The sequence below is a fragment of the Diadema antillarum genome, unplaced genomic scaffold (assembly GCF_040938485.1).
Source record: "Diadema antillarum isolate AM-2024a unplaced genomic scaffold, OU_Dant_1.0 scf00000024, whole genome shotgun sequence".
Classification (NCBI taxonomy): Eukaryota; Metazoa; Echinodermata; class Echinoidea; order Diadematoida; family Diadematidae; genus Diadema; species Diadema antillarum.
This window is the reverse complement of record NW_027270913.1, coordinates 3025810-3049035: the sequence shown is the minus strand read 5'-3', so window position 1 is coordinate 3049035 and position 23226 is coordinate 3025810. Positions and strand designations below refer to the sequence as shown.

At 37.9% G+C, this 23226-nt stretch overlaps 3 protein-coding genes across 3 annotated transcripts; all 3 read left to right on the top strand.

Annotated features, from left to right (window-relative positions):
* The first annotated feature begins 252 nt into the window (after positions 1 to 252).
* Positions 253 to 3302, top strand: LOC139733146 (microsomal glutathione S-transferase 1-like). The gene is made up of 3 exons (XM_071643991.1): positions 253 to 588; positions 1407 to 1495; positions 2611 to 3302. Exons 1-3 carry the CDS (start codon positions 472 to 474, stop codon positions 2858 to 2860), a joined length of 456 nt encoding a protein of 151 aa, XP_071500092.1. The 5' UTR covers positions 253 to 471; the 3' UTR covers positions 2861 to 3302.
* Positions 3303 to 5917: 2615 nt separating this feature from the next.
* LOC139733137 (microsomal glutathione S-transferase 1-like) lies at positions 5918 to 14478 on the top strand. Its single transcript, XM_071643981.1, has 3 exons — positions 5918 to 6250; positions 8324 to 8415; positions 13911 to 14478. The coding sequence occupies exons 1-3, from the start codon at positions 6134 to 6136 to the stop codon at positions 14158 to 14160; spliced, it is 459 nt and encodes a 152-aa protein (XP_071500082.1). The 5' UTR covers positions 5918 to 6133; the 3' UTR covers positions 14161 to 14478.
* Positions 14479 to 18799: 4321 nt separating this feature from the next.
* Positions 18800 to 22318, top strand: LOC139733127 (microsomal glutathione S-transferase 1-like). The gene is made up of 3 exons (XM_071643972.1): positions 18800 to 19149; positions 20156 to 20235; positions 21569 to 22318. Exons 1-3 carry the CDS (start codon positions 19033 to 19035, stop codon positions 21816 to 21818), a joined length of 447 nt encoding a protein of 148 aa, XP_071500073.1. The 5' UTR covers positions 18800 to 19032; the 3' UTR covers positions 21819 to 22318.
* The last annotated feature ends 908 nt before the right edge of the window (positions 22319 to 23226 follow it).

Below are 23226 nucleotides of genomic sequence, written 5' to 3'. Positions count from 1 at the left end.
TTTAGCAGCATAGAGCACAATTTTATCCTTCCGTTGTTGAAACACTGATTTGTCAGATAATCACAATGTCACAGCAGTTTAAGGTCAGTACTATAAAGGCCTATGGTCCCTAACTATATCTAGGTACTTGCATATATTCAAACTCCAGGCGAAATCTCATATTTGTTTGAACTTTGCTCCCACTATGAAATGTCGAGCACGAAACGAAAATTCCGATGGACCTATTGTAGGGTGGTTGGGTGTGCACAGCAATATTTGAATTCATTATTCAGTTTGTGAAGGACTATTTGCACCGAGGGGATCGCATGCGTGCACATATAGGGAGCTTTTTAAAACTCTTCCTGCACGCGAGTACAACCATCTCGTACACAACTGACACTGTTACACGTTATAGAGATCTGCATGATACCCATTCTCACACCTTGGACAAGGAACGTTGAACAGTGAGGAAAACGGATTAAATCCAGCATAATGTCGGACGTCCTTGCAAGTAAAGAGATGTCGTATTTCGTGACGTATTCAAGTATCGTCCTGCTGAAGATGGTTGATATGTCACCAATTACGTCATTCTTTCGACTCAGGAGAGGGGTAAGGTGAAATGAAGAATAAGTTTCTAGCTGCATGGTAATACATAATATATATATATCAACAATATGACTTGTCCTTACTTGAATTGACACCTCACGACAATGACGTTTTTGGTAAAGTGCATACTGATCCGTGTAATATGACTATAAAATGACTATTACAAAATTCGTACACTTGGAGTCCGTCCTACAAATACGGTACATTTTACTGCAGACAGTAAATGATTATGTTTTCTCACGCAAGATTCTAGACTGCACTGTTATACGCCTTAGTAGCATTCGGTCTCTGTGAAACAAAGAAAAAAAAGTGACAACACACCTGGGCAATTCATTTTCGTTGTAGTACTGTGCATTAAATCATTCACTATGAAATTATACCTAGACATGATTCGATGCGAGTTTAAAATTTCACGAATGCCGTTACATGTGTCATGTGTCTTGAGACCGATTGTGAATACATCGGAAACTTGCAGTCTTGTAAAAGTTCAACCAGTGAGAAAACGCATTTAGTAAGTACATTTGTATGGGGAAAGGTAAACAAAATTTGCCCACACCTATAATAGTCTGGTGATGAGTTTCTATCAGAGTTACGTTTATTGAGAATAGGGTGTCACATGTGTTATATCAACCCGACAACTAGATACCAACTTCATGAAATAGAATGTGTATGTTCGTGGTATCAATAAAAAAATGATGCATAAAACTAAAAATAATTCTTATCTTTTGTGTGCGCCTTTGCCTCTATGATAAGCCTAGGCGTGATTATACGTCTCCTCGGGATGTATTTCAGATTGTGTATGATGTCTCTCGATCCTGCAGGTGTTCAGCAATCCTGAAGACTTGCCACTGGCGACCGTGAAAGACAACAAAGTCGTCACCAACGACTCCGTGGTCGAACGTGTAAGAAGGTGAGATGCGATATATTCATCTCTGATATAATAACACACACTTGCTTCAATAGTTTGCTGTCTTACATTAATAAGTGTATGACCGTAAAAGGCTTATTAGCGATTTGGTGAAATTCGTTTGGGTGCCTTGTTCAAGATGGAGAGGTGTCGACGCAATGATGTTGGAGAAGGAAGCTTTTAATTTTGAACCTGCCTACGTGATTATTTATACATACATATATATATATATCTATATATATATATATATATATATATATATATATATATATATATATGAAGAGCTAGCTACCAGAAGGCGCTAAATCCATTTAAAAAGGATGGATATAGCGCCTTTTGGAAGCAAGCTCTTCATAATTATATATATATATATTTTTTTTTTTTTGGGGGGGGTGACGAGATGGAGAAAAAAAACACAGGTTATTTCTCCAAGTTCACGAAGGCGTTTAGTTCACTTAACAGGAAGAAAAAGTACTGGCAGGTATATAAGAAAAAGAAGAAGAAAGAAAAAGAGGAGGAAAAGGAGGAGGAGGAGAAGAAGAAGAAGATGAAGAAGATGATGATGAAGAGGAAGAAGTATAGGCAGCATAGCAACAGCAGCTTACGCAGGAGCATCAGCAGCAGCAGTAGTAGTAGCAGGAACAGCTGCTGTAGCAGATGCGGTATATAGTCGTGGTAATTATGATAAAAAATAATGATAACAAGAGATAAAGCGATTATAACCTTTTGTCCCAAGCAAACCATCTTGACGAGTTTGAGCTGCATTAATGGACCGTTCGTTGCCATTTCTTGAGAATAAAATTGATTCTTCATTACGGATTATGACAGCCACGTACGTGATCACTCAATGGAAAAATTCGATAAACCTCCTCATTTGTCACTATCAGGGTTTTTTTTTTTCATTATTACTATCAAGAGACGCAGAGTTGTATCAGTCCTATATAAATATATTCATGGTACCGAATGGACCTTTTGGAAATAACATACTCTAAGACTGCTGGAATAGGTTTCTGTTTTTATGTTTCTTCTTCTTTGTTTTATTTATTTATTTCTTTTTCAACGCACGCTCCGATAACATTCAAAGGTCTCATTTGAACTTCCTCCGCCCTTCTTAACAGGTGTCATCTGAACGACCTTGAGAACATCGTGCCCTTCTTCGGGCTGGGACTCCTCTACGCGCTCTTTTCAGGCGCCTCCACCAGCACCCTGTTGTGGCACTACAGAATCTTCACCGTGTCTCGTCTGCTACACACCGTCGTCTATCTCTATGCAGTTCCCCAGCCAGCGAGGTTTCTTTGTTTCTTGGCGGGATTCGGTGTTAATGTTTCCATGGGCGTTCAGATTTTGATGAACAACTTTAATCTCTAAGATGATAAGCAATCTCTTTGGAATGATATGCAGGGTAGCTGTTGCTTTTCTTTTTGTGGGGATGCTATGTGGAGGGAAAATCACACAAATTGTTCATAGCTTACCAAACCGTGTATTTTGCCGTCGACATCATTCAGTAGAAAATGACACAACATTATATAGATGATGACTGGCGGGGGAGGGACATACCGAATGTTCCAATAGCATTTCAAACCCTGAGGGTGGAACGTTTGGTACATGTTCCCGACAATAAAAGTCACCATCTTCTATATTAGGCCTTTATGGGTTAGTCAAATACGTCAAATACGTCAACATCAACCACCAGCACATTAACGTACTCGATCGCCCGCTCGCGATCGCGCAGAGCCAAATTCACTGCGCGCGTGGTCATAGGCCTTCTGTCAGTTGTTACGTGAAAATGTTTTCCCATGGTAGAACATTACAAAATTTGACTAACCCATCTGATGACTAAGACCTTATAGATTAACTTAAGAAAGTTTTATCAATATAGTTCATACACGATTTTCTTTAAGTATATGGTTGCTGAAAATACATGTACTAGAAAATGACAAAACTCAATTTTCATGTTTTACAAACTTGTATAAAGAGGAATATATCACAATTATATCGACAATTAACAAAAATATTTTTTTTTTGGATTATGATTGATTCCTGACCACGTTTTCCAGTAACATATGTGACGTTACGCTTTTACTTGTCAGAATTCCATTATTTTTGTCCCCGCCGAACGAGTTCGAGCAGGGGACTATGAAACGGGCTCCGTACGTGTGTGTGTCCGTGTGTCCGTCCGTCCGTCCGTCCGTCCGTCCGTCCGTGTGTGCGTCCGTGTGTGCGTCCGTGTGAGATCAAAATCTTCAATTTGCTACTTCTCTGTCATTTATGAGCCAATTTTGATTCTGTTTGCTTTATATGATAGCACTACATGGGAGCTTTGAAACTTCTACACAGAATTTCAGTCGTGACCTTTGACCTTGACCTTTGACCTATATTGTACATTTTGCTACAAAATGCTACTCCTTCGCCATTTCTAACCCGATTTCGATTCCGTTTGCTGTATGTGATGGCACTAGGTGAGGGCTTCAAAACTTCCACACAGAATTTTGACCTTTGACTTCTTTGACCTTTGACCTTGATTTTTTGACCTATATTGTACATTTTGCTACAAAATGCTACTCCTTCGCCATTTCTAACCCGATTTCGATTCCGTTTGCTTTATGTGATGGCACTAGGTGAGGGCTTCAACACTTCTACACAGAATTTTGACCTTTGACTTCTTTGACCTTTGACCTTGATTTTTTGAACTGTATTGTACATTTTGCTACAAAATGCTACTCCTTCGCCATTTCTAACCCGATTTCGATTCCGTTTGCTTTATGTGATGGCACTAGGTGAGGGCTTCAACACTTCTACACAGAATTTTGACCTTTGACTTCTTTGACCTTTGACCTTGATTTTTTGACCTGTATTGTACATTTTGTTGCAAAATGCTACTTCCGGCGGGGACATATATTACGCACCGCGTAATTTCTACTTTTCCTTGTTGCTAGTTCTTTTCAGCTTACGTACGTTCTGCGTTCTGCAGTAAGCTCAGCTTTTGCTGGGATTTTTTTTTTTTCGTTTACATGAACACGTAAACATTTCATGTGATCAACCATCATAACAACTGAGAAAAAAAGTTTCTTAATTTAAGGCAAAGATTAATTTAATACACCAGAAAAGCAAGAAGAATTTTATCTGGAACGCAAGCATTATTACGTAGACGTCATGCAGACTATGTGTGAGTGGAGAGGGGAAGGGCTGTCCCCTCCCTATGTAAAGCAAGTTTGTCAAACTAAGTATTCTCCGTCTGCAAATGAATCTTCGTTGCATTTAACAGGTTTTAAAGTTACAATAATTCTGTAGACCCACAGCTGTATACGATTATGAATTCAAAAACATGTCATAAGATTCCCAAGAGGGCCCTGAAGATGTTAAGGTCGCTTGCACATCTCTCCCACTAGTCATGCTACCTTCCTCAAAATAAAGGTTAATCGTGTACCGTGAATGCAATGCGTCTTGTTTGCCTAATATTTTCGTACTGGGTATATTACTCATTTTAGTGTATTTGTTTGTTTGTTTGTTTGTGTGTGGGGGGGGGGGGTTGGGGTGGGGGCAAGGATAGAACTCATGATTTGGTCAGGGTCTCCCCTCCCCCCTTCGATGGGAACAATGACGTGGTAGAATATTCGGAAATTCATAGGTTTGTGCGGGGGTTTTTTCCCAATGCCAGAGACAATGGTGGAAAGAGAGGAGGCTGAGGCTCCCGTACTTATTCACGCTCAGATCTATAAAAGGAAAGTAATCGCACATAAAATACAATGCAAATGTTACCAAGAACTTCATCATTAATTTCTTTGAGCAGTTCCTCTGGGTCGGTTTACATTCGATGTGATCTTTCCTAGTTGCCGATTTTAAATTGAATTTGTCTGCCAGTAGGCCCACATGACATTATTTACAGGGTAACATGGAAATCGATTCATGCGAACTCGATATGACATCATGCAATTATATTATTATCATACATTCTGAATTCTTCCTCTGAACTTAAATTGCATTTCCAATGTCATTTAAAGGAGGGAGGGTTCAGGAAGCTTTCTATCTTGAGTGACTATTAGTATCTTCAGATGGAAGTCGTAATCTAAGTTTGCTGTTTAATATATATACTCGATGTCAAAGGATAATTATATGATTTGAGCAGATCGACGGAAGTGAACTTTGCACGATGAAAAGCAACACAGTTATAGACTGATCCTCGCGTAGGCAAAATATGGACTTTGTTCTACAAACAGCACAAAAGGACATTCGAGCGAACAAAGCGAGGCAAATCCAAACTTAACTCCAGTACTCTTGTCTCTGAAATCAAACAATGACTTTCTTTTTTTATGTGTAGTCTATTCAAGTGTACAGGGGTCAAAGGTAGTCCGTACTTTTTATTTCTCTAGCAACATCGTCGGGTGAGGGTAAACCGGCCTAGACTTATTCGAAAGGTTTCCTTGATGTTCTTCGCAGGTGTCACTGTATAGTGTGCATAACGCGAACACGTACCTGGTAACCTGTGCTGCCATATTGCTGCTTCCATATGAATATCTACAGGTCATAGGACTAGCTCAGTGAAGAGGTATTATAACCCTATATTGCTCAGCCTCACGTAACTCTATACTTCTCAAAGTGGATTTCTTTTGAGGCTCACAAGAGGCACGTTATCCTCGCAAAATGTGTGAGTTCATGGAGACTAAAGAGCTGGCATACTTCGTCACGTATGCTGCCATTGTTCTGCTGAAGATGGTTGTGATGTCGCCCATCACTGGATACAACCGAATGACTCGAAACGTATTGTTCTTTCGTTTTTATTATCTATATTAAGGACTCTGGTGCCTACATACATACATAAGTATGTGTGTGTGCGTGCGTGAGTGTGTGTGTGCATGTGCCGTGTGTGTGAAAGAGTTGTTTGTTAAAGTTCAAAGAGTAATGTGGGTGAAAAGACTTTTTTTTGTGGAGAAAAGAGTATGACCTGGAAAAAGTATTTTCAATATGTTTTAGGTCAGTTGGTGGTGTTTTAATTTTTCAGTGTAATTTTGAAACAAATAAACTTTTTTTTGAAAGTTCCGAAATTTTATAAAGACATTTTACAAGCGTAGCAAGGTTTGGGAAATTTGAGAAATTCAGAAGAGGGGCTTATGAATCAAATAGTATTTGATAATATATATTTTTTTTATTTAAAGGTGAAATTATACATAATGAAAATCTTTTGAGAAAAAATATTTATAGATTATGTCATTATTTCGATGGAAAAGGTATACGGCCGATTACTTATTTTCAAAAAGCAGGGTTATGTAGTGAGGAAATTGAATATGTTTTGAGGATTTGTGATGTAATTTTGAAAAGTAGACGGTTTAGTTTGTCGTGGGTCAGTACTAAACCTTTTCAGGTTTATGATATTTGATTAAAATTATATGGAAAAGAAATTAGGATTGGTGACATACCTTCGAGAAAGATTTACAAGTATTTTTTAACTGATATACAGCAGTTATATACATTGGAAGTACGAGATCGACAGAGTAATTTCGCCTTCTCACCAAAAGTAACGCAAGATATTTTTCTCCGACCCAGATTCACAACTCTTATCCCAAGCTTAGGGAATTTCAGTTTAAGCTTCTTCATGGTGTATTTTATACAAGAGTTAATATGTTGAGATTTGGGTTTGTTTCGGATGATCTCTGTTCTTTCTGCAAAAAGAGCACTGAAACATATTCACATTTATTTTGGGAGCGTATTAAAGTAAAGGAATTGTGGCAAATTATCATTCAGAAATTGAATTTAGAAGAACTGGGAAATATGAATTGGGAAGTTGTGTATACAGGTATATCTGGAAACTTGTTTAAAGTCAAAGGGTGGAATACACTTATATTGATGATTAAATGTATTTTATATTTAGCGAGATCAGAAGGAGAGGTATAACCAAAGTTTAATGATGTTATGAAGTATTTCAAGATGTGTAAAGGAGAAAAAATAAGATAGCGATTAAAAGAGGAACAGTTGGAATGAATTTGTTAAAGTGGGAATATTATGATGTATACCGAGGATGATATGTGATTTTCTTTTTATGTCTTGATTTTGCCGTATCTGCGAGTTATTGTCACATTGTTGTCATTTTTTCCTCTCTATTGCTTCTACCATTTCCACATCATTTCCACATGTTGGCGTTTGTGTTGGTGTGTGTGTGTGCATATGTGTGTGTGTTTTCTCACAAATGGCCTCAATTTCTTTCTTTTTTTTTTCTTTAGAGAAGTAATGGAATATGCCCCGTTTGTTTTCAGCAAATTATCTATTATGTCCCCGTTTGCGGGCTTTTAGCTAGAATATGTGTTTAAAAAAACAAAAAGCGGATTTCGTTTCTGGGTTAAAAGAGTTACAATGTAAGTTTGACATTAGTTTGCACAATGTTTGTGTTGCTGCATTTCGTCTTAATATAGTGTAAGATTGACGTTATTTTGTACAATGTGTGGGTATAATGCAATTTGTCTTTGTATAATGTTTTGTTTTTGTTTCTGTGATTATTTCTGTTTCTGTGATATCAAATTGAACGAAGTTCAAATAAAGAATCATAAAAAAGTGAGTCCATAAAAAAAAAATGTGGTGAGTATGGGGGTCGCTAACTATAATATACCTGCCAATACTCACTAACTCAGTGAATGATACTACATAGGGAGATGCCAAAAAAAAAAATGAAGTTCCTTGTATAGTAAGGTCTACGTTGTAAAACGGAGTCCTGTACAGTCTAAAGGCATTGAAACGACATGAGAGCGATTGTGTACATGACTGATCTTTGGAGGAACACACCGACGCACAGATCCGTATGGATATATGAGTATGATACAATACCCCTCGTCTTCTTAACAGGTCTTTGCCAATGCCGAGGATGCAGCTGCACACATGAAAGGCCCGGATAAAAAGGTCACTCTAAATGACCCCGTTGTCGAGAGAGTTCGGAGGTAGGTACATATCGCATTTATCCCTTGATTTAGTCAGAAAGCCTCAATTAAAGGGATGGCTTCTCAATCATAATAATAACTCAATGCAGAAAGAAAATCAATGAAAATCTAACAATCAACATTTCATTTTTTTAGGATATCGACAGAGGGCTTGACAAAACTCCTCAGGGAGGCATGGTGAATACTATTTACCTTACAATACAATTATTTCTGCAACAAGTCAAGGGAATGTGCACTTTTATTTAAAATATACCTCCCAAAACGCGAGAATATTCTCATATGTTTTTGATGTCGCTTTTTTATTCTGACAGTACAATTTGTTTCCATATGCAAAGAAACCGGTGAAATTGACCATAAACGTCTAAACAGATTGTCTGAACAGATCTTCTTTAAACAAGATATTATATAGACTATTAGATATTCCTTCATTCACAATATACAGTATTATGCTTTGTGAACCCCCCCCCCCCCACCATCTTTAAATGTTGAATCTCTCTTTTTCCTGTATTCAGTTACGCACCATTCTTCAATGGCTTTGCCATTCTAACTTAAAGTAGCTGATCATGAAATAAACATATTGAAATAGTCGTTTCCCCGCGTATGTCAAGGTCATGATATATTGTCCTAAACTCCTATACCTACATTTCTATGATTACATTTGCTTGTTTCAGAATGTAGCAGGAATAAAACGCTCTGACAAATACCACTACCTGATACTGCAATACGACGATCTAAATTCGACAAGTAATAAAGATCAGTAATAACGATACAATACAAGCTACAAGTGAAATAAAATGTAAAATGTTGCCTCTAGCAGCAATCTCGAAAAGATTAATGGGAGCATTGCAGCCTAAAATTATCAATATGGTCGCCATTTCGATGAAATAATTTCGTCGTCCCTAATCGTATACTATTTTACTCGGTAACACAAGATTTCAACCCAATCAAGAGGCAACAACAGTTCTCTCTAAAGTCTAGCAGTTCCAGAGTTTCTGTTCTTTGGTTCTCACACATACACTACTCGCATTCTCATGTTGCATAAATGAATATATATATATATATATATATATATATATATATATATATATATATATATATATACATATATAAAAAAAAAACTGCTACGGTTGGGGATTTCCGGACTTGTAATGGTAGATCATTCCAGAGTTTGGGAGTTGCACAGGTAAATGCTCTGTCTCCCAGTGTTACTTTTGTTTTACATGTTGGAATTTGCAAAAGAAGAGTGTCCTTAGAACTGCGCAAATTGTGAGTGTGTCTATGAGATTTAAATACTAATAATTCGGATATGTACCTTGGGGCTTGACCGATGAGTGACTTATATACAATCAACAAAATCTTAAACAATATTCGTTTACGAATCGGAAGCCAGTGTAAGTCTTTCAGAAGAGGAGTAATCCTTGAAAACCTGGGTTTGTTATACAGATACGCCTTGCGCAGGACTTTTGGACTCGCTGCAGGCGCCCAACTTGAGAATCAGGGAGTCCACAATCTCATAATAACCCGTTACAATAATCCAATTTACTGACAATGCACGCTTGGACGATCATTTTCATACGGTTCTCATCAAAATATTTCCTGATACGTCTATTATATCATATGGTATGATGATTTACACACATTTGTGATGTGTGCGTCCATGTTCAGATGTGTCAAAACACTCTCCAAGATTCCTAACAGTGGAAGATGACTTTATGACGGTACTTCCAACTGATATCCCATTAAAAAGAAAGTTTAGATATTTGCTTGGATGTGCCAATCAATAACAGTTCAGTCTTATTGTCATTCAGCATGAGTTTGTTTTGCAGCATCCATTCACGTACATATATCATTGACACATATTTCCATGTGAGTGATTCTTTGCTGCTGAGCAAGTGCGTCAGGTGTGAACGACAAATACATCTGTGTGTCATCTGCGTAGCAGTGACAGTATACACCAGGAAACTTTTCATACACATTTTTGATCAGATTACTTGTGTATAGAGTAAAGAACAGAGGGCCCAGCCGAGACCCCTGTGGGACTCCAGTGGGCACTGGGAAAAAATCTGAACCAGTACCATCTATATCGATCTGTTGATATCTATCTGCTAAGTATGACTTAGTCCATTTCAGAACAACACCATCAATGCCAAAGCAAGTGTTCAATGATTCCACTAAGCGAGAATGATCTATGGTGTCAAAAGCACTGCTCAGATCTAATAAAAGCAATATGGTTACTTTCTGATTGTCCATAGCCATCAATATGTCACTCTTGATTCTTAACAGTGTTGTTTCAGTACTGTGGAATTGTCTGTAAGCCGACTGGTTAAAAGGCAGAAGTGAATTAACATTAAGGTGATCAACAATTTGCTGATGGGCAGCACCTTCAACCAACTTTGATACATACTTCAGGTTACTCACAGGCCGCAGATTACAAAACTCCATATCTAGACCAGCCTTCTTCAAAAAGGGTTTAACTAAAGCATGTTTCCACTGTGAGGGGAATTGACCAGTTGCCAAAGAGAGCCTGATTAAGGATGTTAAAACAGAAATCAGTGAGCTATCACATTGTAAGAGAACCTTTGTAGGCATTGGGTCTAATGCACACGACTTTTTACTGAGCTTAGATATGAGTTTTCAACATATATATATATATATATATATATATATATATATATATATATGTGTGTGTGTGTGTGTGTGTGTGTGTGTGTAAACTTCTGTCAGTATTAATGGAAGCATTGCAGCCTAAAATCATCAATTTCGATGAAATACTTTCGTCGTCCCTAATCGTAATTACTCGGTAACACAAGATTTCAACCCAATTAAGAGGCAACAACAGTTCTCTCTAAAGTCTAGCAGTTCCAGAGTTTCTGTTCTTTGGTTCTCACACATGCACTACTCGCATTCTCATGTTAGATAAATGAATATATATATATATATATATATATATATATATATATATATGTGTGTGTGTGTGTGTGTGTGTGTGCGTGTGTGTGTGTGTGTGTGTGTACGTGTGTGTAAACTTCTGTCATTATTAATATAGTTTGCATAATTGTGTAATCACGTTTTGTTATTAGGTATGATTATTAGTTTTTAAATAAGTATTTAACATCTGCGTTGGATAGTCCATGTTGTCCGTAAAAGATTTCGAGTTCATGAAATACGTTGGTATTCATGATTCTGTCTGAATCGGTTCACCACATATTAAAGGGATACAGGTTACAAGAGATGACCTCGTGACTAGAGTTACAACTTAGACTCCTAAAAACCCATAGAAGCATATTTTCATCTCAGACGCGAACATGTTAAATCCATACAGATGGTATAAAAAGTGTCAAACATCAATATATACAGTATGTCCCCCAAAAAAATTACAACGGGGCCCTCCGCAATGATATCTTTAAAAAATAGTGAATCAATCTAAAGACAAATTCAGGGTATGAAACTATAACTCATTGCCCACATCTTACAGAAAACCCCTTTCGATTTGCTTCAGTGGTCAAAGAGAAATGAGGCATTTTCTAGAGGATGTCAGGAATCTCTTCTGTCCAAGTTCTGTCTACTCTATACACACATGAGCATTGAATTGCTAAAATTGGAAGAATGGGACTCATGACATGCTTTATAGTCCATGGGCCAGGCCAGATATTGGTACCATCTGAGGTGGCAAAACCTTTTTGGTGTCATTTTGTTTGTCGGGCATAGATATGCTTATCAAGCTATGATAGCATTTCCAAATGAGTAGCTTAGTCATAGTAAATGAATTTTTAATCAATTTGGTCTCGTTGTTATATCCCTATACTTCTGAATCGAAACTAACCGCTTTACAAAGAAGAGCACTGTCTTCTGTATGTTCCATAGAGCTGTAAAATGCAGCTCTATGGTATGTTCACAGGTGTTCTGTTGTAAACGCGGTGCGCTTAGTCTTTATTCAAGGCAGCGAAGGGAATATCCAAAGGTTATGATGTCCACAGCGCTTAGTCCTTATTCTAGACGGCGAAGGGAATATCCAAAGCGTATGATACAGTGTATATCCTTTTATCTAAAAGCAACAACAACAACAAAAGCAATTTCTCGTGAATTTTACCGTATCTTTCAATTATTTATCATTTTCCGGCGAAAACGCTACGGTGAAAACGCTGATACCACGCCAATGTCGCTTTATTTCCCTCCAACAATATAAGATAATGCAAAAACAATGTACCGGTACACTACGATACATTATAATGAATGATATTGTAAATGAACAGAGTGATTTTTGTTTAAAACTGATGTATTTGTTGCTAGGGTGGTATAAAAACAGTATAGATAATCCCTTTTATGAGGAACTTTAGATATGATAACGGTACATTGGTCTAGATAAAGACTAAGCGCACCGCGTGACAGCTGTGGACGTCATAACCCTTTGGATATTCCCTTCGCTGCCTTGAATAAAGACTAAGCGCACCGCGTTTACAACAGAACACCTGTGGACATACAGAAGGCAGTGCTCTTCTTTGTATAGCGGTTTAGTTTCGATTCAGAAGTATAGGGATATAAAAACGAGACCAAATTGGTTAAAAATTCATTTATTATGACTAAGCTACTCATTTGGAAATGCTATCATAGCTTGATAAGCATATCTATGCCCGACAAACAAACTGACACCAAAAAGGTTGTGCCACCTCAGATGGTACCAACAACCCATTTTTCGGGTCTTGGCCCATGGACTATTACAACAATCCACATTTCTCTGTGACCGCTTAGCCAAATTGAATGGGGTTTTCTGCAAAATAGAGCTAAGATGTTACATTTTAATACCCTGAAGTAGCACATTGACAGGTTGATCATTGGGTGCTATCAATTCGAAAATCTGATTGTAATTTTTGGGGCGACTTACTGCAGTATGTCCCCCCAAAATTACAATCAGATTTTCGCATTATAACGCCCAATAAGATTAAATTTCTTAAATGCTATACTTCAGGGTCTTAAGATATAACATTTTAGCTCTATTTTGCAGAAATCCCCATTCGATTCGGTTAAGCGGTCACCGAGAAATGTTGATTGTTGTAAAGCATGTCATGAATCGGATTCTTCCGAGTTTAGCATTTCGATGATCTTGTGTGTGAATAATAGACAGAACTTGGACAGAAGAGATTCCCGACATCCTCTACAAAGTTCCTTATTTCTCTTTGACCACTGAAGCAAATCGAGTGGGGTTTTCTGTAAGATGTGGGCAATGAGTTATAGTTTCATACCCTGAATTTGTATTTAGATTGATTCACTATTTTTAAAGATATAATTGCGGAGGGCCCCGCTGTAATTTTTGGGGGACATACTGTACAGTGTAGCTGTGTGGGTACGGCAGTACGGCCTGTATCAAAACTACAATGCTCAATGAGTGTGATAAAAATCGTGGGCCTTACTTGGAGCAGCACTTACTCTTCGCCAAATCAATGTATTCTCGTATAGACGATCTGTTTCTTTTTCCGATTCCTCCGTTATCTGCACAGGTGTCATCTTAACGACCTTGAGAACATCGTGCCCTTCTTCGGGCTGGGACTCCTCTACGCGCTCTTTTCAGGCGCCTCCATCAGCACCCTGTTGTGGCACTACAGGATCTTCACTGTGTCTCGTCTGCTACACACCATCGTTTACCTCAACGCCATTCGTCAGCCCGCTCGTGCGCTCTGTTTCTTTACCGGCTTTGCAGTTAATGTCTCCATGGGCGTACAGATACTGATGAACAACTTTTACCTCTAAAGGCGCCTGATCCTAGGGTGCAGATATACTGATCAACTGCTGATGAACAACGCTTTAACTCTCTAAAGGCGCCCGATCCTAATGAATCTTATGAATCATAATCAATATTACATAATCACTAGTTTAATAAAAATGTAGACAGGCGGCTTTAGAAACCACCTATAAGACTCCTAAAAAACATACGTGTTTTGATAAGGCTGAAGATCCACTCTAAATCCTCTGATGCTTTGGTGAAAAGCATCAACAATCGCTGGGTATGTTTATTGTTAAAATATGATCGCCCGCTTAAATGCTGGAATTGTTACATGTTTACACCCAACGAAGGGATCTCAAAGAAAAACATGACTCTAAAACGGTGTTTCCTGTGAAATATAATATATCAATATACTAGAATAATGAAAGATTAAAGAAACACCATGAAATTAATTAAATCTACCCAGCAAAAATAATAGTGATGTATATGACACACATTCGATGATAAGCAAAATATGTTCATTGTTAAATGTTATATCACTAACTTGCTGATATCAATATCATAGTATTCTTGCACTAATGTTTGATGTTACGCGCCTCGATACTGCAATGTTATTATCAGTGTGATTACTATTATCAAATTAGTTGTAACTTAAGACTTGATGCTGCAACGGAGTATGAAAAGGAAAGATATATATGCAGAAGAAGAAGGTAATAAAACGAGAGATTGATGGTAGCTTTTCGATATTTTTCGAATTACAGTTTGTTTCCCTTTCTATTTGTTTGTTAGTTTTGTTTGTTTGTTTGTTTGTTTGTTTGTTTGTTCGTTCGTTCGTTCGCTTGTTTGTTTTGTTTAATTAGTTGTGTTGTGTTTTGTTGTTTTTGCTACTGAGGAAGTAATAGATGCTTGCAAGCCAGCACCCACGAGACGGATATCGACGGTTTTTGTGATCTCTGACTGAATAGGCAAAGGTGTCTATCTTTGCTCGATTTCTGGATAGTGTAGCCCATGTTTTAAACTGGTGTGGTCATCGAGCAAAGACCAATGTTTGAATTCGGCTCTGATCGAATAAACATCGGGTCGTTCGTGAGATCATCTTGAGCAGTTGTATGACCAGCGGTTGAGGAGTTTCTCAGGCTCCAGCAGCAACTTCGTGAGTGGTAGCAAAATCTTCGTGTAGTCTTCGTGTGTCCTTCGTGTGTCCTTCGGGTAAACTTCGTAACGAATATTGATATCTTCGTGTAGCCTGGCCATATCGCGTGACTTTCTGTCTTGCTCTCGTTGTTGATTAACTTTTGACCATGTTTGGGTCAAGTTCACATGGACTTGAAGAGTCCATATTTAAATTACCATGTTGGGTCAATTTCAAGACAGCGTTAGTATGAGGCCCCTGCATCAATTTCAAGCTTAATCGCTTAAGGTGCGATCACACATCGCCGGTTTAGATGGCGGTTCATGGCGGTTCTCAAATCGCCGTGAACCGTGTCCCAATGATGGCGGAAAGCACTTTGACTACGTTCTCAACACGTTTTGAACACGGAGCAAACGCGGATTGACGCGGTAGTAACACGTATCGTCCCGGAAGGTGGAGGAGTCCATACCAAGCCCATGTAGTTGGATGCAATCAGAGCCCTTTCACTTGTCCTCAATGGGTTTCAACAAGGAGCGTTTTGCTTTGTTAGGAAAACACAATTTTAAAGAAATTATGAAACGTTGTAATCCCCAGTGTTTTACAGATTGATATAAGTGATGCAACAAGCAATTATCTTCAAGTTTCAACGTGACTTTTCTCTCTCTCTTTTCATTTTTAAAATATCCGTATTAACTGTCATTAAAAAGACATACATATCAAAGCAGAATCCAAAATAGTTTCCAAAGTTTCCTGTTCATTTGTAGGTTTATTTATCAAGTGATGTATATAATAAGTACTTGCTTGTTTCAACATCTCTCTTTTTTAATTCTTTCTTTATTAAGTTTTCACATAATTATTTCGCGTGTTGAATTTAAGATCTTGTTTAAGAGCTTGTTTATCCATGTTTTCACAAAATTGCTCCTTCTTATCTTTCACAGCTTCATGGGAAATATGAGCCTAGGAGAGTTCTTGGATCGTAAGGGGAATCTGTATGTGATACCCTCGATCTATTACGACAAACTACTATGGCAAACGTGGTTTATGCCGCCCCAGAACTGTGGAAAAGCATCCCAAGTGATAGAACATGAAGTTCCATCAATAAGTCCAAAATGTTTTTAAATACTTTAACTGTTAAAATAGTAACATAGTGATTGTAGATGATGATTTATGCAGCATGTTGCTGTTTCTGAAATTACCTTTTCCTGTTTATCTTTTTGTTCCCCCTCTAAAGCGCATAGAGACCTTGCCAAAGGTATTATGCGCTTTATAAGAACGGTAATGATGATAATATAATAATAATATCTTTAACAACAGTCAATAAAAAAGACATATTATGTACATTATCAAAGAAACATATATAGTATTATGTGCATAGTTTCCTCTTTACTTACAGGTTCATGTAACATAATAATGGTGTTTTTTCAAGTTTCAACATTGCTTTTCCCTCTACTCTCTTAAGTTTCAACATATCTGTATCAACATGCAGTCTTACAAAAATGGCATACATAATCACGAAAGCAGAACCCAACATAATTATTTACATAAGTCTTCTGTGTGTAACACGTTGCTGATCATCTGAAAAGCTGTTAAGCTTTGATAAAGTTATGAACTTACCTTTCAATGTAAATGATGTACTATTCAACATACCTAACAACTTTTTGAACATTAAACTTTATTTGTTACTGATATGTGTTAAAGAAGTAAGGAAACAGTAGCATTCAATATATTTGCCCGATCTTGCATTATGGGTTCATCTTTGCTTTTATCTCCATTTCTTATTATTGCTCCGCCACGAAGTGTCACCGGAGCCATTATTCCCTTTTAAGTTCATTGTTTCTTTTCGCTTGAAAATTATGGCGGTATTAACACGGTATTATCACGGATCTTGCGGTGCAAACACGGAGGATGCCGTTCTTAACACGATGAACGGCGATGTGAACACGGTCCATTTCAAACCGCCAAGACCGCCACGAAAAATTAAACATGTTTAATTTTTCTGGCGGTTCCCCGCGGTTCTCGGGGTTCATGGCGGATGGGTGACGGATGACCACGGTTTGTGTACGGTGTAAACACGGTCTTTGGCGGAGCACGGCGATTTGCTGAACCGCCATGAACCGCCATCTAAACCGGCGATGTGTGATTGCACCTTTACGATCGCGATCTCTGGCATTCAATTATCTTTATTATAATGGAAAATACTGCTTGTATTATCGTATTGCATTTTTCTGTTTATGTACTGCACAGTACAATTATACTTACAGTATATATGTGCAGCTATTTGTGCAGTGCTATATTGTCATTTTGAAATCACTGCACTTGTTAGCCTTTGGTTTTTTTGTGTGATTTTTTTGAATATGTATTCAATTTGGATTAGATCGAATGCAGAAATTAATCAAATCGACAAATCAAACACATCAAACAAAATTGTCATTGCATTGCGGTCCCCTCCCCCGTGCGTACGGCCATTATTATGGTCAAAATTGCTCTCGAAATATCAAGTTCCGCCATTCATGCGGAGTCGCACTATCAGCTTTAAATCTCAACCTAGCAGGAGTTTGTTTATAAGATTTCCTCTTCTTTTTTTTTTTTTTGGTGGGGGGGGGGAGGTAGGTTTAATCTATCAAAATTATTTGTACAGAGTTTCTTTTTTGTAGTTGTTTTTCTTTCAAAAATGGAAAAAAAAAAGAATTATCCGTCGCATTACATGAAGTTTTTTTTTTTATTATTCAAGTGGGGGGGGGGGGGGCGGCTGGTTCGAGCCCCCTGAACTATTTGCACTTTGATTGTCTCGCTAAATACCAGGCAACCATGAACTCACAATACTTCATTTCATTCATTTCATTTTGCTTCACTCCCCATTCCCTTTCATAGGAAGGAAGAATGGAAGTGATCATCGGGAACGTGTGGAGTAGTGTGTTTAACCCTCTGAATGCCAATCCCCCAAGCGACTTGTCATGGCCTTTTTACGGTATGATCTTGTCTGTGGGTAGCATAGGACGAAACTTTATGATAAGCGGTCCTTTAATATACGGCATTACTGTGTCTATGACAGTTATACTATATGTCTCATGCACCGTGGCATACAAATATAATGCACCCATCTAGAGCAACTGCCAAGATAGTCTACCGTACACTTTGTTTGCCTTTGCTTGTTTGAATTGGTAAAAACTGACGAGGACTTTGTTTCTTTGTTAAACAAAATGTGTAGGAACCGAAAGACAAAATTGAGCTTCTACTGGATTATTGCACTCTTATAGATTATTGTGGTCGTCTTTTATTTTGTTGTTCTTTGTTTGCTTGATTTGTTGTTTGTTGACGATGTAGGTGCGTGTGTGTGTGTGTGTGTGTTTGTGTATGTGTTAAAAAATTTGTTTGTCTGAAAAGTGGGGGGGGGGGGAGGGAGGGAAGGGGCGTGGTCAACTGCATGGATGGCCCAGGTTTGTCGATCGTTTTTGCTGCGTCCGGAAGCTCCTAAAGTTAGTGGCAAGTAAAGTGTGTATTGTATAGCACATCCCGTTTCGGGTTCTCGCTCCCAGCTTTGCTTAAGTAATTGATCTTTACCCGTTTTTGTTTGTATGGCTGACCCAGGATCACGCTGCACATAATAGGCCTTATATAGTACCTGTAGAGTGTGAGCCTATACCATCTGAGCACGTCGCGAATTTCATACAGCAGCCAACATACCAGGTAGAATCCGTACAGGTGCTTCAGATCCAGTTTCAACGTTAACACGTCGTCAATATACGGGGTCGGACAAAAATCGAACATGTCTGATATCCTTGCCAGCAAGGAGCTGTCATATTTTGTGACCTATGGCAGCATCGTACTCCTGAAAATGGTCATAATGTCTCCCATCACTGGATTCTTGCGGGTGACCAGAAAGGTAAGTCTCCCTCCTATTATAGTCCGCCAGTGGTAAAGCTGAGTATCCACCTATTCAAATCAACAGTGCACCCTTTTACACAATTCCAAAAGTATAAGAATTGTCCGGAGACGTTTGATGCCTGATGTTATAAAGTGCCCTCAAATAGAGTCAGCTCAAAATCTGAAAATAACTGACGTTTGCTTCATTTAATTGTTTCTCCAGAGGCAAACGGATTATAATTAAAAGCTATTAACATGATTAATATGCGTAAAGTTCGAACATACTTCTAGACGAGATTTTTGGCAGACTGCCATCGATCAGATTTTGACTGCGTACGTGATATACCTACCTCTACTTTTTTCTCCAAATTGAAAACTTATTATTTAACATTTTGAATCACGGTTTACTGTATCCTCATCCTTTGCATTTTCATGCAGACTCGCTATTTTCGTGACCACTTCCTGCCAATTCTTTCAGGTCTCTATCTGCATTGAATTTGTCGGTGTATTCCATTGATAGCAATTGGAATCAATTCTGCAAAAGAATTATGCCAAAGTATGCGCTGAAACTCTGTTTGTAAAGATATTGGAATTTATGGGAAGTAGATGAGTAGATACATTGTACCCATAAATTTAAACAATATACGCACATTGACAATCACGCCCATATAGTGTTCAGGCTCTAGCAATGCGAAGGCACACATTGGTGTGTACCCGCATTATTTCGCGTTACGCCAGCAACACCCGTCTTTTGAGGCATATTTATACATACGCCTGACTTACAGAGAAGGGTATAGTATATACGTAAGATGGCCGTTTAGAACTCATGCAGCTATAAGGCATCCTCTCTATACATGGGTTGCTACATGTCCCTGCAGATCCCGCTGCTCCCTTACCCATATGGTTTCGACGTTTACGAGTAAAAAAGAACAATTCATTTCATTTAGAATTTGCTCATTACGTACATTTTTCATTTTTGCTCTTTATCATATCCATGACCTTACTTGACCCCTACCTATCTGCAGGTCTTCGCAAACCCTGAGGACACCGTGGGACAAAATGTGAAGGTCATAATGAATGACCCCGACGTTGAGAGGGCTAGGAGGTAGGTTAAAGGTCATACAGTCTTCATACGGGAGCGGTATACTATTACCCTCATGTGGCAAATCTGATCGGTACATTAACTTCATACACGGCGGACAAGTATGCTTGTATCCTTCAAGGTGACTAACTACACGATTATCCGTGGTCATAAAATAGAGCGTTAATAGTTAACCTGAAGATGCAGTCACCCAACTTCGTCAGATTAAATCAGGTCTTATGCTTTCTTTAATACTGTAGGACTATAGTGCAGGGAGCCTACATTAACGATAAAAGCAAATGTGCAAGAATTACACTAATATTTAAGATGTGTATATTTCCCAATCGGATCAAGCAAAATACAGGAGTTCATTTACGTGGTACATCCACTGGGAAACAATACTTATCTAATAAGGATCGAGGGCATAATTGATCGTTACGGGGAAGTTACACAACACACTGATTCAATAATTGGAAGATGACATTTAAAGCTCGCTATTATCTTTAAAGAGCCATACACTGTTGTCATCCCCAAGAGATCTCGAGCTCTGATTCTGGCCTTTCGTTAAAGGCATTTTTTTTTACCATTTGCAGATGAAACAAAAACCCAGCTTTAGTGTTTCAAAGTAGTTCTTAAATATAAAAATGTTAATCAGCTATAGCCAATGCTAAGCATGTTCAGTTCAGTTCAGTTCAGTTTTTATTTCTGCATTTCAAAATCAATACAAGTCAACAAATCAACAAAATACTTACATAGTCATTTACACAGCTAATATTCGTAACGTTTGGATCTTACATACATTTTCTTTTTTTTTTCAAGAACGAATATCATATATGAAAGGAAGCAATAGGAAATGATAAAAATGAAATGTTAAGCATTTGATATACAAAATGTGAACAATACTTATAATAAAATTGTTTCTAGAATAAACCGTCTACAGATCAGTTATGGTTTACTGATGATAACTAGCAATATCTCCTCAGATTGTATGCTTTATTGCAAAATTTTCGTACGGGTAGGATGTCTTCGTAATATACAACTGACTTATACACAATATGCATCAAACTAAATGCAATAACTCGTACATTCTAAAATCACTGCTCAGAATGGGTAAACAATACCTTTAATATTGTTTGACTCTGTCTAGTTTGCTTGCAAGGGGTACAGCCCATTTCTAAGAGGTTATTAGTAATGATAATAATAATAATAATAATAATAATAATAATAATAATAATAATAATAAAATGATATAACAAGTGCCTTTAGATCAGATCACAAATAGTACAGCCGACCAACTTGAGGTTTCTGAAATCTGTCAGCCTCAACTACTGCTGATGTCTTCGTTCACTGCGTACAGGTGTCATCTGAACGACCTTGAGAACATCGTACCCTTCTTCGGGCTGGGACTCCTCTACGCGCTCTTTTCAGGCGCCTCCATCAGCACCCTGTTGTGGCACTACAGGATCTTCACCGTGTCTCGTCTGCTACACACCATCGTCTACCTCAACGCCATTCCCCAACCGTCGAGGGCGCTCTGCTTCGCTACAGGATTAGCTGTCAATATTTCAATGGGTGTCCAAATTCTCATGAACAATTTTAGTCTCTGAAGTGAAGGAATATTTAACAAATACATGTGATTTAGTATTCTTTGTGATATTGGCCTTTGATATGTCAATTTTTATTTCATTTGATTTTATTCTATTTCTGCATTCTCTTGTCATACAAGAATATAACAAGAAGTCAATTAAACAAAGATAATAATGAGTAAATCATTTGAACATTGAATAGTATGGAAAAAAGTTAGTGCTTGACTTTAATGTATATCACTATTTTTCTTTATTGTGCAACATCATTACGAGCAGGTGTCTTTTCCGCATTAAATGAAAATAATATTTGACGTGCCTGGTGTTGAAAAGACAAATGAAACTAATCTAGATGTGATAAGATGCAGGAGATCATTATCATGATCAAATGCTCGACGAGGCTAATGGCCTCGAGTATACACTTTACAATCAAAGACAATCCAGCCACCACTCATCGAGCAGATTCCGAGTGGGGAGACGAACGCCGAATGGTGCAGCACGGTGCAAACGTGTAGAGAGTTTATGCAGATTAAAAAGAGGAAATGCAGAGAGAATGCTATTGCTTTTCTCACGAAAAGAACGGTATCTCATAAAAATAATGATTAAAAAAAAAATGAATCTATGTGTTATGACGCATTATATGAATAACAAATATACCGACTTTTGCAATAAACGTTTCTATCAAAACGGATTGAATCTATGACTTTCTTTTTTTAAACCAAGGTCAGGTTTATCATATCTGAGACAGGGAATATTACGCCTGTGAAACGTATCTGAGAGGAAATCTGTTTTGGAGGATGCACTTATCCTTTACAGCGTTGGGAGATGACGTAACGGGTGAATACAATTCATCAAAGCCGGGCCGAGGACCTTGTAGTTCAGTATTGCATCATTGTTTGCATTGTTTTGCACACGTTTCCAAGTGTTATTTTTTTCTGTTTCTAGTCTCAATTCTTCGTATATTAGTCATCCAGTGATCTATTATGAAGGCCAAATTTACTTCATCTCTACACGCTTATAGAGTATGCATGACGCTGTTGCTTGTCCAGAATAAAGGACGATATAGGGACGCAATCATTTCCCTGGAGGGGCTGCGGCCATTAATTTTAGATGAAAAGTGCTACATACAGACATCATATAGTTGATTATCATAGCTCATATTGCAACGAAATACGCACGATGAGACTCGGATTAAATTCTGTCACAGTTAAACATCACAAGTCATACATAGTTCAATCGGGGAATACTGTATATGTCTGAGTCTGATTCTGAGGGTCATAAAGTGCCAACAGAATTCCTTTACGGATAAGATTTAGTTAATTTGATGGGTGTTTTTTTTTTCTTTTGCAAAACAATTTAAAGAATTGAAACAGCTACCCAGTGTTTAATCATACACTGTACTAAATTGAAAGGACAAGTTCCAGTTACAAAT